At 38.4% G+C, this 15,951-nt stretch overlaps 1 protein-coding gene across 1 annotated transcript in view; it reads left to right on the top strand.

The window, feature by feature from the left end:
- CRB1 (crumbs cell polarity complex component 1) overlaps positions 1 to 15,951 on the top strand; it is a 215,075-nt gene that overhangs the window by 168,092 nt on the left and 31,032 nt on the right. Inside the window, exons 9-11 of the mRNA XM_086694610.1 lie at positions 4,334 to 5,240; positions 7,842 to 7,970; positions 12,295 to 12,415. Of these exons, the coding sequence (XP_086550736.1) occupies positions 4,334 to 5,240; positions 7,842 to 7,970; positions 12,295 to 12,415 (1,157 nt within the window). The remainder of the gene's footprint in view (positions 1 to 4,333; positions 5,241 to 7,841; positions 7,971 to 12,294; positions 12,416 to 15,951) is intronic.

The raw sequence follows: 15,951 nt of genomic DNA, 5'->3' as shown, positions 1-15,951 counted from the left end.
TAGTCTCTTCCCTTTATCTGAAGATTTTGCTTCTGGAATTTTTCCCTTGCTCTTCAGCACCATTAACATCTCTGTCAGCGTATAAACACACTGCCAAATTTCCTCATTACAACAAATTTCCCTTGGCCACCCTCCATCGCCACCAGCTACCATCCCATTTTTTGCTTCCTTTTATAACATGATAAACTCTTGAAAGAGGTGTCCTCAATCTGCCTCTGATGTCTTACCCCGTTTATTCTTCTACCCCATTCCATCAGGGGCCATCACACCCTACCCGTGTCTTGAATTCGCTCAACTCAGAGCTTGGGAAGGTGGTCTTCATCATTTCAGTCAGGTTCCAACCCAAATGTCCTCCTATCTGGCTTTATTTTTCTTCATATCTCTTATGATTCTTTCATGTTCTGTTGTATATGTACTTGTTTACTTGTTCATCATCCCTTTCCTCACTGGAATATACATTTCAAGGGAAGGAAATTTCCTATCTGGCTTCTCACATTATTCTCAGCACTTAGAAGAGTGCCAAACATATAGGATGTTGTCAATAAGTATTTGCTAAATGAATAAAAGGACATTATTTTTCTTCAAGTGGACTCAGTATTTCACTTAAATGCTCCAGACTTTAAGTGATATATATCACCTTGGAAAACATTGCACTAAAATAATGGAATGGAACCAGAGAATAGTTTGACCTCAAATTTATTTCAACAACAGTCTGTTTAGACTGAGCTGCAGCAACTGAGGAAAAGAGAATATGTTTACTTTTCTGTTTCTGTATTTCTTTCTTTCTTTTTTTATCATTATTTTTTATTTTAGAGAGAGAGAGCGTGAGCAGGGGAGAGGAGCAGAGGGAGAGAGAGAGAACCTTTAGTCCCAACACGGGGTTTATCCCACAACCATGGGATCACAACCTGAGCCAAAGTCAAGAGCCCAACGCTCAGCCAACTGAGCCACCCAGGCGCCCCTGTTTCTGTATTGTCAAGACATATTTAAAGAATATATGAAATGTGTTATACTATATGTATATACTTGGGAAAGTTTTCTAGAATAAATATAGTTACATGTTTCATATTTTAAATATACATAACTGAATTATGGTATAGTAAGGCAGATATATATGCTATATAAAGTATGATGAGTTGGCATAAAGAATGCTATTTGGTTTCTAATATGACACCAAAGTTTATTTATTTCTTTTTAATTTTTTTAATGTTTTATTTATTTTTGAGACAGAGAGAGACAGAGCATGAGCAGGGGAGGGGCAGAGAGACAGGGAGACACAGAATCCGAAGCAGGCCCCAGGCTGTTGGCACAGAGCCCGACGCGGGGCTTGAACCCACAAACCGTGAGATCATGACCTGAGCCGAAGTCGGACGCTCAACCGACTGAGCCACCCAGGCGCCCCATGACACCAAAGTTTAAATGCAACCTTTCCATTGTTCTATCTCTGAACTGCTTATTTAAAATAATGTATTATGAATTTTATTGTTAATTGTTTGATAGAAATATTAAAGGTCTTGGACCCAGTTATGTTCTACAAAAGGGTTTGAATCGTTTGGAGTATTTTCACAGGGAAAAAAGAATAGGATTGCTAAAAACAGTGCAGACCAAGAACCATACCCCTGGTGTATATTGTCTTCGTTTTGATGTAAAGCAGTTTAGGATTTGGACACGCTGCATCAGAAAGGAGTGAAGTGAATCTTCATTGCTACTGCATGCCCACTACAGAAAGAGTAGAAAGTTTGCCTCTGATTTCCCAAAAAGTCTCAACATGTTTTAAAAGCATGACTTACCTTAATGAAGGAAGAAAATGTAAATCAATAGGAGGGGTGAGTTTTTACTAATTGACAGGTGTGAACCCTAGAACATGCTTCTGCTACTTTATGTAATTTTAATTTTATGTGATCTTATGACCCTATTGTATTTTCTTTCAAGTAAGATATATTGAGAAGATTAGGCCTAATAGAATAACATACTCTGGAGAGCATAGCTCATGCATCACCCTGAGTTTGCCTGTAGGGCATCCTATCAAAAAAACCAAGACTTTAAAATTTACAACCCATCTTATATACAGGTGTGTGTTCTTATGATAAAGTTCCCCCCCCAAAAAAAACGTGAAATACAAATATTGTTATGTGTATTGTGATTTCACCCAGATGAGGAGTGATTTCAGTGTGCTCCACGGTGTTAGTAAAATGAATTTCTTTAGCATTGTAGACAGTATTCGTCCTGTAGGAGTTGGAGAGCTAATGAGATTTGTTATTTTAATATTTATTTAAAAACATGGAATAAGACACTTGTTGCTCCTTTACTCCCTAATCCCAACCCCAAACTTTGTTGGTGGGAAAAACACAACAGTCAAAAGTTATAAAACCAAGTGAAATTTTAATCCAAATAATATATTTGAATTGTACACTTGAATGGTAACACTTGAATTTTCTCCTGCAGTCATTTCTAATCATTATCTCACTTTACAGAATGGAGGATGAAGGAGTTATTTTTACAGATTATTTATTTGGTACAATTTACCTACTATATATCTGGCAAATGTTCTAGGCATTGAGATTTAGTGATAATCTAAATAGAGAAGGTCCCTGATCTCATAAAGCTCATGTTCTAGTTCCGAAAGAAAGTCAAAGAACAAGTAGGCAAATGAACAACATAATTTCAAATAGTTATAAATGCTGTGAAGAAAATAAAGTAGGAGTTAATGGAACAGGGTGACTACAGGGAAGGAGCTATTTTAAGGTGGACAGTCAGGGAAAGCTTCCCAGAGGAGGTGAAATTTGAGCACATATGTTGAGGAAAAGCCATGTATGGGAAGATCTGGGGAAGGAATACTCCAAGTATATGTAACAGCAAGTAAAAAGCCTGATTTGGGAACAAGTTTGATGTCTTCAAAGAATGGCAAGAAGTTTTTGTGGCTGTAGCACGTGAATAAGGAAGAGGGTGCTAGCAAATGGAATTGAATAGTTAATCAAGAGTCAGATCACAGACACTCTTGCAGGCCACGTTTAGGATTTAGGATGTCTTTCTAGATGCGATGGTAACCAAAGGAGGTCTTGAGCTAAGGAGTGATTGCTCTATTGATCTGCAGAATGTAGAAGCATAGACACAGAGAAGTAATTCGAATAGCCTAAATCTGGGGTTCCTGGATGGCTCAGTCGATGAAGCATCCAACTCTAGACTTTGTTTCAGGTCGTAATCTCACAGTTTGTGAGATCAAGATCGAGGCCCATTTTTCGCTCAAGGTTTCTCTCTCTCCCTCTCTCTCTGTCTCAATAAACAAACAAACAAACAAACAAACAAACAAAAGGAATAGTCTATATCAAAAAAGTTGGCAGTTGGCTGTGGTGCCCCACAATTGAGGCAAAGACAGCATTTTAAGGTCAATCTTTACCAAAGAGCGCCAGAAAGTGAGAATCAAGAATTGACCACTACATTGAGTAACCCAGAGGTCATTGTGACTTTGACAAGAGTGGCTTCAGTGAAGTGACTGGCACCAAAAGCCAAGTGGCATGTAACTAAAAAGAAAACAGGAGATGAGAAAATGGAGACAATGAGAATATAGAACTATTTGGAGAAGATGTGCTGGGAAAGGGATAGGGAATTAAAGAAACAGTGGGGTGAGGGGGAGGTGAGTAGTGCTTTTGGGTCTTGCATAATTTTTTATTTTGTAAGATTGGAGCAGTTACAGTGTATTTCCATGCTGATGGGAAACAACCAAAAGGGAGGGAAAATGATGAGGCACAGAATCTCTTGGTGGGGGGAAAGCCCCACACATCTGATGTCAGAAGTGCTGTGAATGTGGAGGTCATGTGAGAGGAAAGGAGACCACCCAGGAGGTGGAGAACTGGGTTTTCTCTACTCAAGTGAACAAGGGTAGGTTTTTCCAACACCCCATCCAAGGTCCACTTCTCGTTGCGCATTGGGTCCCATTCATTGTCACCTTTCTTAGACATTGTTTCAACATGTAGCCTCTTTTCGATGGAAAAGAAATGTAGTTTTGGGTTTCGGTATCAAACCGTCCAGTTCTGGCGTTCTGGTCTTCTTATTTATTAGCCACATGACTATGAAAAGATTATTTAACTTCTATGAGTCTCAATATCTCCTTTTATAAAATGAGGGTGATGATGATGATGATGATGATAATAAACTTTTGCTCCAGAATTCTGTATTAGAAATAATATAAAAAGAACCAGCACAGTGCCTAGCACATATCAAGAAATCAATACATGATGGTAGTAACAGGATGATCATTAATATTAATAAAGGTAATGAAGCCAACATGACAGATTTTATAAAGTTGCTGATTGGTGTTGCCTTCTCTCTTTAGGTATTGCAAATGCTGTTTTTAATGCACAAAGCAGTGAAATATTATTCAGGAGCAATGGGAATATTACCAGAGAACTCACCAATATCACATTTGGTTTCAGAACAAGGGATGCAAATGTGGTCATATTGCACGCAGAGAAGGAGCCTGGATTTCTTAATATTAGCATTCAAGATTCCAGACTGTTATTTCAATTGCAAAGTGACAACAGTTTTTATATGTTGAGTCTTACAAGTATGCAGTCCGTGAATGATGGCATATGGCACCAAGTGACTCTTTCCATGACAGACCCACTGGCCCAGGCCTCCAGGTGGCAAATGGAAGTGGATAACCAAGCACCTTTTGTGACCAGTGCAGTTGCTACTGGAAGCCTCAACTTCCTGAAGGATGATACAGACATTTATGTGGGTGACCGAGCTGTTGGCAATACACAGGGCCTGAAAGGGTGTCTCAGTACAATAGAAATCAGTGGCATTTATCTCTCTTACTTTGAAAATGTTCATGGTTTCACTAATAAACCCCAAGAAGAGCAGTTTCTCAAAATCTCTATAAATTCAGTGGTTACTGGCTGTTTGCAGTTAAATGCCTGCAACTCCAACCCCTGTTTGCATGGAGGAAATTGTGAAGACATCTATAGCTCTTATCACTGCTTATGTCCCTTGGGATGGTCAGGGACACGCTGTGAACTCAACATCGATGAATGCTTTTCAAACCCCTGTATCCATGGCAACTGCTCCGACAGAGTGGCAGCCTATCACTGCAGGTGTGAGCCTGGATTCACCGGTGTGAACTGTGAAATGGATATAGACAATTGCCAGAGTCACCAGTGTGCAAATGGGGCCACCTGCATCAGCGACACCAATGGCTATTCTTGCCGTTGTTTTGGAAACTTCACAGGAAAATTTTGCAGGTGAGCATGAAGTTCATAGAAGGCTTGGCCTTCGGAGCTATGCTCTACATTTTCCTCGTCAAATTGGAAAGCTCTTTCCTCAGCTGTGCATATGTAGGCTGTGCTGAGCAGGAATGACATGAGTCCTTTCCATCACAATTTGGTCATGTAGACAGGATCTCACATGCCGGGATGTTCTACGAGGAAGAATGGTAGTGTTTTGACCAGACATCTTTGTTAGAATATGTTTCATGAACTGCAGCCTCAGAGTTTGGCTGCCTTAAGGCCTCAAGGAGCAAATATTTTTTACAATAAATCCAAAAGTTCAGTTTTAGTATTATTTGAGGAAGCAGGACTCCTACCCCTGAAACAATGCCCTTGGCTGTTTCAGGCAGGAAAACCTTGTATGATCTTGAAAAGACTATGCTAAATTATCATTTCGAGAAGGTGAAATCATGACTCTCAAATGTAAATGAACATGTCTTCGTGTTTTTAAGTCATTAATTAATAAGGAAAACCAGTAAGATATAAAAACCGGGTCAAATGACAACCTAATTATTTACATATATAATAATTATATATATTATTATAATCCACATAAACATAAATATGTGTATAAATAGAGAGGAGGAAATGAAGTTACTAATAAATGCAAAACTAATCTCCTATAGGGCAATACAATTAATATTTGAAACTATCTTTTCTATATTGTGACAATTGTAGCACTACAGACAAATTCATTTGCATTTCAATGACCAAGATCCATTTGTACTAATGTCATTTTCTGCAGCTTACAGAGCTGTAAAATAGTTTAGTAAAGAAAATCTAAGACATATAGACTATAAAATCAAAGAAAGTTAGAGGGTCCTTTATATAACGCCCAACACTCCACTGAAAGAATACTCAGTAATATCTTTTGCCCATTTCGACGTATTTCACAATTTCTTCTAAAACTACAAAAGCGGTGTTTTAATTCTAGTAACTACCTCCATTTCATGTTACATAAATAGAAAAAAGAATCAATATTTTCCAGCTAAGTCACATTGCTTCAATATTTCCACGTAAGTAGACTTCATTATTGTTTTTCTAACTCATACTGCTTTTAAATTCACTAAACAATTGAGTCATTATGGGGAGGTGAGAAGGTTGTTAATAACAAGTAATACATTCCCAGACTTTGGCAAGAACACCTGGAGTGGGTTGGCAGCCTGTAGGCATTACACTAACTCAGAGGTGGTACCCTAATGGGATGAATCTCCTAGCAGACAGAACATGTAGCCGTACCTGTAAGAAAATGTATCTATCTCCACAACATTTATTGTTGTTCAGAACCTGTGAAGGCAAGGCACTGTATTAGGTGTGAAGTGTTGACATTCCAGTTATATGTCACTTCCCATGAGTTAACAAGGACTCATTTGCCAACAGGCAAACTGCCTGCTTAAAAGCAAAAGACATTCAGGATCAAAATTAATAGTATTGCCACAGTGACTTCGGATAAGTAAAGTAAACATACATGCCCCAGTAACTAGTTCTCCAGTACGTTTTTCCTGCCTAATTTATCAAAGTCAAGTTCTCAAAGATTAAAGTTCTCAAAAGTACCTTCTAATGAGATTCAAACCTTTTTTATTAAATGTAAGATGTATACAAAGCTTCACATTTGCATTGCTAATTGACCTCTTTCAAAGCTGGTTGACATTTTTGGTTCTTTTGAAAAGTCCTTATGATATTTTCTTTTTAAAGTCGAATTGATTAGCTCTTATGGGAAGAGACACACTTACCGTCATACAGGCTAATTTCTCCATATTAGCTGCCGCACACACAACACGACAAAATTAAATTCATCTTATATCTCCTGAACATTAATTATGTATCAGATACCATGCACAGTGGGTCAAAGGACCAGCACAATACCCTTAAAATCTTTTTAATCAATCCCTTCACATCCGTGGATCTTGTGCCTTGCCGTCAAGTTCTGCTTAGCTTCTAACAATTTGTTCTGCCTTTCATAAGGATTCCTTAACAGGTACAGCTTTGTGGTTATACAAAAGAGCCACACTCTGCATTCGCATGTAGTTGCCACTGAGTGCCATACACAATCCTCCCAGATGGATTTGGCTTGCGTTCCACTAAGCTATGAATCATTATATAGGGAACAGCAAGTGTTGGCAGGGCAACAGGAGTTCAGCTCTGAAAGCCTACAGAGAAATCGCATGAGTGCGTGGGTACCAGACTGCTGTCCTGGCTTTCCTGGCCTTTACAGAGATGCAGTTTTCCTTTGGCCTGTGTTGATTTATTAGCAAAGCAGCAGCAAAACAAGCTAGAGCAAGTTTCTTCCCACTCCTAAATTTATTGCCACCCCACAGCACAGATCTTATCTCACCAATGAAAACTGTGTAGAAATGGAAGATATATAGCTATGCTTGTTCTAGCACCCTCCAGCAGGAGCTGTTTACTAAAAGAAAGAGATTTGGGTATAATGTAGCACCATTAAGCATCTGTAGCTCAGCCAGCCTGAGCACTTAATTAGTTTGGCATTGACTCCATATATGAACTTTTCCAAAAAGTTTTCTTGAATGAAATGAACAAGATGAACAGCTGTGGCTGTTACTTTTATCTCTCTAGACACACCAGATTACCCTCAACAGTCTGTGGGAATGAGAAGACAAATCTCACTTGCTACAGCGGAGGCAACTGCTCAGAGTTCCAGGGTGAATTAAAATGTCTGTGCCCACCAGGTTTTACTGGGGAATGGTGAGTCACATTAGAACTTCATAGAAGAAAATTCTGGGCTGAAGAACAGGGGGATTATTCAAAGTTGATTTCTCTAATTTTTCATCTCAGTTCCCATAGGAAAATCCATGCTGAAATATGGGTCCAACCAGAGTCAAATAATTAAAAAAAAAAAGAAAAATTACAGTTTAGGTCAAAGTAAAGAACACTTTATTAGCCACAACTTCAAATAGGAAAATATGTCTTTGAAAAAATGTGGTATTTTTCTTTCTGATAAGTACTTCTGGATTCATGTTTCTTTCCCACTACCTCTCATACATGATGCAAATATAGTTGTTGTTGAAGTAAAGTAAAAATATACCTGAAAGATTGCCTCATAGAATTACCTAGAACCCTACAAGTATATATACCTTACCCATAAGAGTCTGTCTTTCCCAGAGAAACCCTTCAACAGTTCTTCACATAATACAAGGATTGGTGATACGGAGTTGGACAATGGCTTTAGACAGTCTGTGGCTGGCTGAAAATGTAGGCAAATTTAGATATGTGTTTGACTAGCTGAAGATGAGGTCAAAGATAAGAAAAAGGGACATACTTCACAGCTTTTATCAGATTCTCAAAAGGATCAGTGTCCCCAAAATGATTATAAACCAGGGTTCTATAGGATATAGATGCAGACCTCTATAGAAGCAGATAATAATTAACCATTTGTTGAGCACTAAGTCGTGCATCTTATAAGTGTTATCCCTACTTGTTATTTATTTATTTTTATTTTAGAGAGAGAGAGAGAGAGAGAGCACGTGAGTGGGGTAGAAGGGCAGAGAGAGAGAGAGAGAGAGAGAGAATCTTAAGCAGCCTCCATGCACAGCACAGAGACCAATGCAGGACTCAATCCCACGACCCTGGGATCATGAGCTTAGCCGAAATCAAGAGTCAGATGCTCAACTGACTGAGCCACCTAAGCACTTCTATCTCTAGGTGTTATTATTTCCACTTTTCCTTTACATAAACTGAGGCTGAGAGATTAAGTTACAGGTCAGGCGTATCCAGGTATATGCTGCAGAAGGGTTGAGCTGCCTTCAAAGCCTGTGCTCATCTTTTGAATGTGCTCACCTAAATGAATAAATCTATGTTTGCAACAATTAACAGAAAATGGAAAAAGTGCTCCTTCATCTCATATGCCATTCAGGATAAGATAGTAATTTCTGACCAGAATTCCTGCATTGAACAGATTGCATAAATTAGAATACAAAGCACTTGACAATGAGATTTTGACCGATTAATTTTTCTCAAAAGAGTAGTTAATAAAATAATAGATATATTTGTGCTCCGTGACAATTACAGTTTTGAATTTTCTCTTTTCCAGCTGGCTCTTTGGGCACTACACAGATTCAGCTCTTTTGTCTTTTTACAAAACAGCAGGCAGTCTAGGATATACTTACATTTTGCCCTTTCAGCGTTCAATGACAAATCGAGTTCCTGCCTTTACGGCCTGCTTCCAGTGGTTGGCTCTCGATGGCATGGGCAGTCCAAGCATATATGTGCATCGAAAGACATAACCTTGGATCATATTCTACTTTTTATGGCACCAATTTTTACCATGCCACATATTGCTAACACAGAGACCATTCAATTGGCCTCCAATTCCATACACCTCTGAAATAGTGCAAATATTTCCTTATCCTAAATTTTGAAGAATTCTTTCACTATATTTAAGTGCTGGTTATTCCCTGCCTCAGTGTCACAACTTAATGTCACATTAATGTTCAATGGCACAATGCATAGACTCATCCAAAGCCTTGGATGATTTTCCTCTGCTATTCACACATTATGCCTATTTACAACAAACATTTTCTTTTCCTCCCACATTTGTTTAAAAGAATAATCTTTAAAAATGGGGCGGGGAGAGAACACCTGAGTGGCTCAGTCAGCTAAGTATCCAAGTCTTGATTTTGGCTCAGGTCATGATCCCAGGGCCGTGGGATCGAGCCCCACATTGAACTCTGCACTGACAGCACGGAGCCTGCTTGGGATTCTCTCTCTCCTCTGTCTCTGCCCCTCCCCTACTCATGCTCTCTTTCTCTCAAAATAAATAAATAAACATTAAATAATAATGGGGCACCTGGGTGACTCAGTCGGTTAAGCATCTGACTTCGGCTCAGGTCATGGTCTCACGATTTGTGGGTTTGAACCCCACATCAGGCTCTGTGCTGACAGCTCAGAGCCTGGAGCCTGCTTCAGATTCTGTTTCTCCTTCTCTCTCTCCCCTTCCCCCTCCTCTGCTCATGCTCTGTCTCTCTCTCTCAAAAATAAACACTAAAAAATTAAAAAAAAAATCTTGCATTTAAATGCAAATTATTGGGGTGCCTGGGTGGCTCAGTCAGTTCAGCATCCAATTCTTGATTTCGGCTCTGGTCATGTCTCATGGTCATGAGATCAAACTCTTGTGTTGGGCTATCCAAGACTCTCTCTCTCCCTCTCCCTCTGCCCCTCTCCTGCTCACACACACACAGTGCACACTGTCTCTGTATATAAATAAATAAATAAATAAATAAATAAATAAATGCAAAGTATTTGTTTAAAATGTGGTAAGAAAAGGAAGCTCCAAGTTTTCCTTCCTCTCCCGAGACTCTTTCATCTGGATAAACTTCTCTGTGGCAAATGGGTTTCTAAAAGAGTGAACACGTGCTCAATAGCTTCTGTACTTTTCAAAGTCCTTAGGCATCGTTAGTTAATTCGTTGCATGTTAATGGATTTATTTATTTTGATTTTTCATGTATTAATTAACCTCTAATGAAAGCTCCGATAATGTTTATAAGGAATGTGCATGTGTGATACACCGTTTAGTTCCAAAGAGAAATAGATAAGAAATGGAGAAAGAGTAGCTGGAAGAGGTCTGGAAAATACTAGACAATCTCTGAAGGCCTAGGGGAATGTGACTTCCATAACGCCAAAAGATATTGAAAAGCTGTCTTCCTGCAAATTGCCTCCTCTTCTGCCTGGCTAAACCCCCAACTTTATAGTGTCATCCTGGCAGGTTGTAAATGATGAATGGTGTGGACACTCTGGTCCACCCAGGATGTGCTTGGCAGGCTCTCACAAGTTGTCAGCTTTTGTTCAGATCTAATCGGAGAAGTCTCCTTCCAGGCCAGAAGCTGGAGCCAAAAAGGGAAAACAGAATGTCTCAGCTATGCTTGGTATCCAACGGGATAAGGAGCTGTTTTTCTGGGAAGAAATCTTTTTCTTTTTTCCTTTATACCTTGGGTTCGGCTTCCCCACTCACCCCTTCATTTCTCTTCATTTTAAGCCTAGTGATTAGCGGATGATTCATGCATGCAAGTGGTACCTTTTGGGAGGTGGGGAATGAAAAATTGTTGACATTACGCTTCGACATTGTAAGCTTCTCTTTAGGGATCCTTGAAGCTAACATTTGATATGAATTTCCCAAAGTAAAAGAGATGCCTTACTTACTGCTCTATCCTGAGGCCTAACAGCGTGTTTGGCGAATGGCAAATGCTAAATACATATCTACTGAATGACTGCATGAGTGGCTGGCGAATTAATCGGTGAATATACGGAAGAACAAGTTGTTCCATAAATAACAAGAGTAGGTGAAAGATGACAGCATCCCAGGGAAGAGGAAAATTTCAATACACTTTTTAGAGTGACTATATCACTTGTTTGGGAAAACTTGGCTTTTGAGTCATTCTGACTATTTAAAAATGACACTTAGCTATGAAACATATTTATTAGCAACTGAAATTTTCTAAATATCTACTTTTGCTTTTTGTTAAAAAAAAACAATGGGATTCCAAAGGAAAATAATCCAAAATCTCCCAGAATAAACCAATTTCCCCCCTATTTTTGAAGGACTTTCTTTCTCCCCACAGCCTGAAGGGCTGGATTCATTAGCATCCTGGCAGCCGGAGCCTGGGCCTGCTCTGTATCCTCCAGGTTGGCAAATTCAGCCTCACCCATGGTTCCTATGTGCCCCCAATAAACTGACCCACAAGTGGCAAAGACCCTAATGCTCTTCAGGGACAAACTGGTTTCTTCAGTTTTTTCTTGGTTTCTAAATATTTGCACCTGTTTTCTCATTCTAATTGTGTGTGTGTGTGTGTGTGTGTGTGTGTGTGTCTACAAATCGTTTCCCTTAAAAACAAAATTTGTTACGGGAATTTTAAGGAATATCTCCCCCATTATTAGGAATATGTAAGTTGTGTGGCGACTGGTAAATGAGACTGCACTGTTCCAAGTAGGTGAGGCGAGTTTTTTCCTTTCCCCATTTCACAGCCAGTTTGTTCAACAAAGACCAAGGCTTCTGCTGGTTCTGTTTATTTTCAAGGTGTGAAAAGGACATCGATGAGTGTGCCTCTGATCCCTGCTTCAATGGAGGTCTGTGCCAGGACCTGGTCAACAAGTTCCAGTGCCTCTGTGATGTCGCCTTTGCTGGTGAACGCTGTGAGGTAGATGTGAGCGGACTCTCCTTTTATGTCTCTCTCTTACTCTGGCAGAATCTCTTTCAGCTTCTTTCTTACCTCATTCTGCGCATGAATGATGAGGCAGTTATTGAGTGGGGTGAACCGGAAGATTATTAACATTCATCTGGACATTCCCAAACTTAAAATTTCAAGAAATTGAATTTCAAGAAATGCCTTGACTCATTTTAGATTCTGAAAAAGAAAATAAAAAACTAACTACCTTGAAAATCAAAATAAATTCAAGGGCTAATTAAGCGATCACGAGCATAATATGAGAATAGCAAGTGTTTACCTATTTCAGCTATACATGTAAAAATTTTTCTTTTTTTAAAGTTTATTTTATTCATTTTGAGAGAGAGAGAGAGTGTTGGGAAGGGAGGGGCAGAGAGAAAGGGAGAGGGAGAATCCCAAGCAGGCTCTGTGCTGTCAGTGTAGAGCCTAACTCAGGGCTTGAACCCACAAATTGTGAGATCATGACCTGAGCCAAAACCAAGAGTTGGGCTCTTAACTGACTGGGCCACCCAAGCGCCCCAAAAATATTGTTCTTAATATAACCAGAAACATCTCATCATTGAGTGTACTCAGTAAGATACATTATGATTCTGAGTGCTTCCATATGTGAATGACCACTACACTAAGACCACATTTTCTCCCCCATTCCACTGCTGTGTGGACTTCTGTAATGTTAGTTGCCTCATTCACCCTGATCCTAAGTCATTTATATTCTTTCATTCCCATCTATTATTCATGACCTGACAGTTTTAAAATTACCGATTAAACTGCTTTTCATACCCGTCTATGTTTTAGTATGTTGTTATTCAAATACTGCTTCGGATGCTATGTCTCCCTCTCTCTCTCTCTGCCCCCTCCCCCACTCACTCCCTGCCTCTCTCCCTCTGAAAAATAAATAAACATGAAAAAAAATTTTTTTTAATGAAATGTTGCCAACCCTCTGGTAAGTTAAAAAAAAATGTATATATATATATATATATATATATATAGAAAGAAGGAAATCACACGAAATCCCTAAAATATAGAAATAAAATTTTTCTGGTATAATTGGTATCAAAACTCAAGTGATAGCTCACCAGTATGATTTCTGATTCCCCAAAACCTCTCCTCCAATAGAATGATGCATAAATTCTTTTTCCTACAATACTTTCTATTCAAATAGAGTAACTTTCTGCTAATTGCTTATAAATCTATGAGCTTGCTGACATTTCTATCAAATGGACTGACTCGAATTGTTTTTCAAGGCATATTTAATTTTAAAAAGTACTATTGTATATCCATACACCAAAAATATATACTATAAAACTTGATTTCTTGGAGGCATGTTTTTCTAAAATTTACAAGTAAATGTGTCATCTTTGAGTATCTTTCTGAAAAAATAATAAAAGCATATGGAAGGTGTGGAAAGTACCTTCCATAATTAGAATATATTTGGCATTATGTTTTGTAAATATATACCTGAAATGATGGATCTACTAAGTCTACGAAGTTAGTAAATTAACTAATGACATATGCAAAAATTATTTATTTATTAGCTTTCATAGAGTAAATAAAATAGTAATTTAGAAAATGCTTTATTTGATATTTTTAATTGCTTCCACTGGCATGTTAGCATTTCTGCTAAATATCTTTGTATGGATGTCCCCTTCCAAAGGAGACATTGTGTTCATTTAAAGGGAAAGTGGTTTGACCCTACGAATTAATTTAGAAAGCGACTACAGTAACAGTGACCGGATAAATATAATTGTGTAAATGTGTCTATGTCTTTAGGAGCTGCCCTGGTTTGAAAACATGAGGGTGATTTAGCCATCGGGTGATAGCCAATACTCATTTATTCCCAATTGTTTTTTTTAAAAAAAGTTGTTTTTCTGTGGAAATGACCAAGGAAAACCTAAATATACTACTCAAAACAAATCAAAACAAAAAAGCCAAAATGGTATACTCTAAAAGCAAATGAGATGTGTTCAATTTTATTTTTCAATAGCAATAGAACGTTTTATGCAGAAAATTCCTATCCTGTAGAATACTGGCAGTCATTTCAAACTAGAAGCAACTGATTTTGAAGTCTTTCCTTAATCCCTATGCCTTTCCCTCACATTCAGGCAGCATGCAGACTGCTGTCTCAGATGGATCTGTTCCAAAGTTAGACTTTGTGACAAGAGACTTGGGGAAAACCTTTATCAATATTTGCATTCCCAAATATTTGAAGTAAACATAAAGTAGATTATGGCCAAAACCCATACATACAGTTTTCACATTGACTCCTTTTGGACATTCCTGTAAGGATGTACTTATAGGCCATTACAATGTGATTTGTTACCTTCCAAGTATATTTGAGTCATTCACAAACTCTCTGTAAAATTCTGATCTCTGTTGTCACTGTAACTGTCAATTGCTTTTCTATTTTCCAAATGTCTTGTCATGAGATTCTGACTTAAAACAAAAATACCTTCCTTTATCTTGTTATTCTTTTGTGTTTTTAATTGCATTGTGTGTGATTATGGCTTTTACATATTTACACAGAAAAATAAAACTGGTTCCTGTAGCTCTGCTTCTCATCCTCTGACAACTGTCTTCATTTTCCTTGACTGTGTCTTGCATGGAAAGATGTCCACAAGCCAGGCATGCGCATATGTGTGTTTGTGCGCGCGCGCACACACACACACACACACACACACACACACACATCACATAATGAACACAGAATTTAGGTTTCCTCCCCCACACGTGTCCCTGCAAGTAAATACCTTCAGCCATCAAAATCAAGGTCCCATGTACTTTCCCTGTCTGGTTAGTATTCCTCTAGTTGACATTTTAGAATTGATCATATCCCTACTTATTTTTACTATTGGTTTACTTTGCCCCCATAGTAGACTTGGTTCAACCTGGGTCCCAGGAGGGGCTATCTCACCTAAATGATAGAAATTCACACAAACTCCTCTACAACAAGTTTCTGAAACAGAACCTGTATTTAGTTGAATAACAGATAATTTCTTTTTCCTTATTTTTAAGATTTGATATCAGAACTAAACAAGGCTCTGTCTCTGTTTTTGGCCGTGCCTCTTCCTTCTTTGTGTGTGTGCCTGAAGAATGGTTTTTATTACCCTCCTTTTTAGGGAGTAGGGAAGTAGGGAAAATAGGAACGTTTGCAGAAATTAGCATTTTGGCAACATGAAGAAATAATTAAATTCAGGTAACACTGAGGACAATCAAAATCTCCCACCTTCCAAAATCTTCACCAAATTGTGCTTAAAGATCCTTTTGCCATTTCTGAGTTTTAAAATAGAAGTTATTCAGCTTAATTTTGCAGAACGAAAATGGAGTCTTTTTTGGAAATGGTGAGACATAAAACTTGAGTTTAGTGATGTAGGTGGGAAACCAGTGAAGAAAAGAAATCTGTGTTGTTCAATTACCAAAATTATTACTAATATGGACTATTTCACTTCTCTATTTTTTTAATCGATGCAACAATAACTTAACGAATACCTCCCATGTGTGATGCTCTGGAT

This window comes from Puma concolor, chromosome E4 (genome assembly GCF_028749965.1).
Source record: "Puma concolor isolate L17-30 chromosome E4, mPumCon1.1.hap2, whole genome shotgun sequence".
In the NCBI taxonomy this organism is placed as follows: Eukaryota; Metazoa; Chordata; class Mammalia; order Carnivora; family Felidae; genus Puma; species Puma concolor.
The sequence above is the reverse complement of the archived record's forward strand: the minus strand, read 5'-3'. Positions and strand labels throughout refer to the sequence as shown.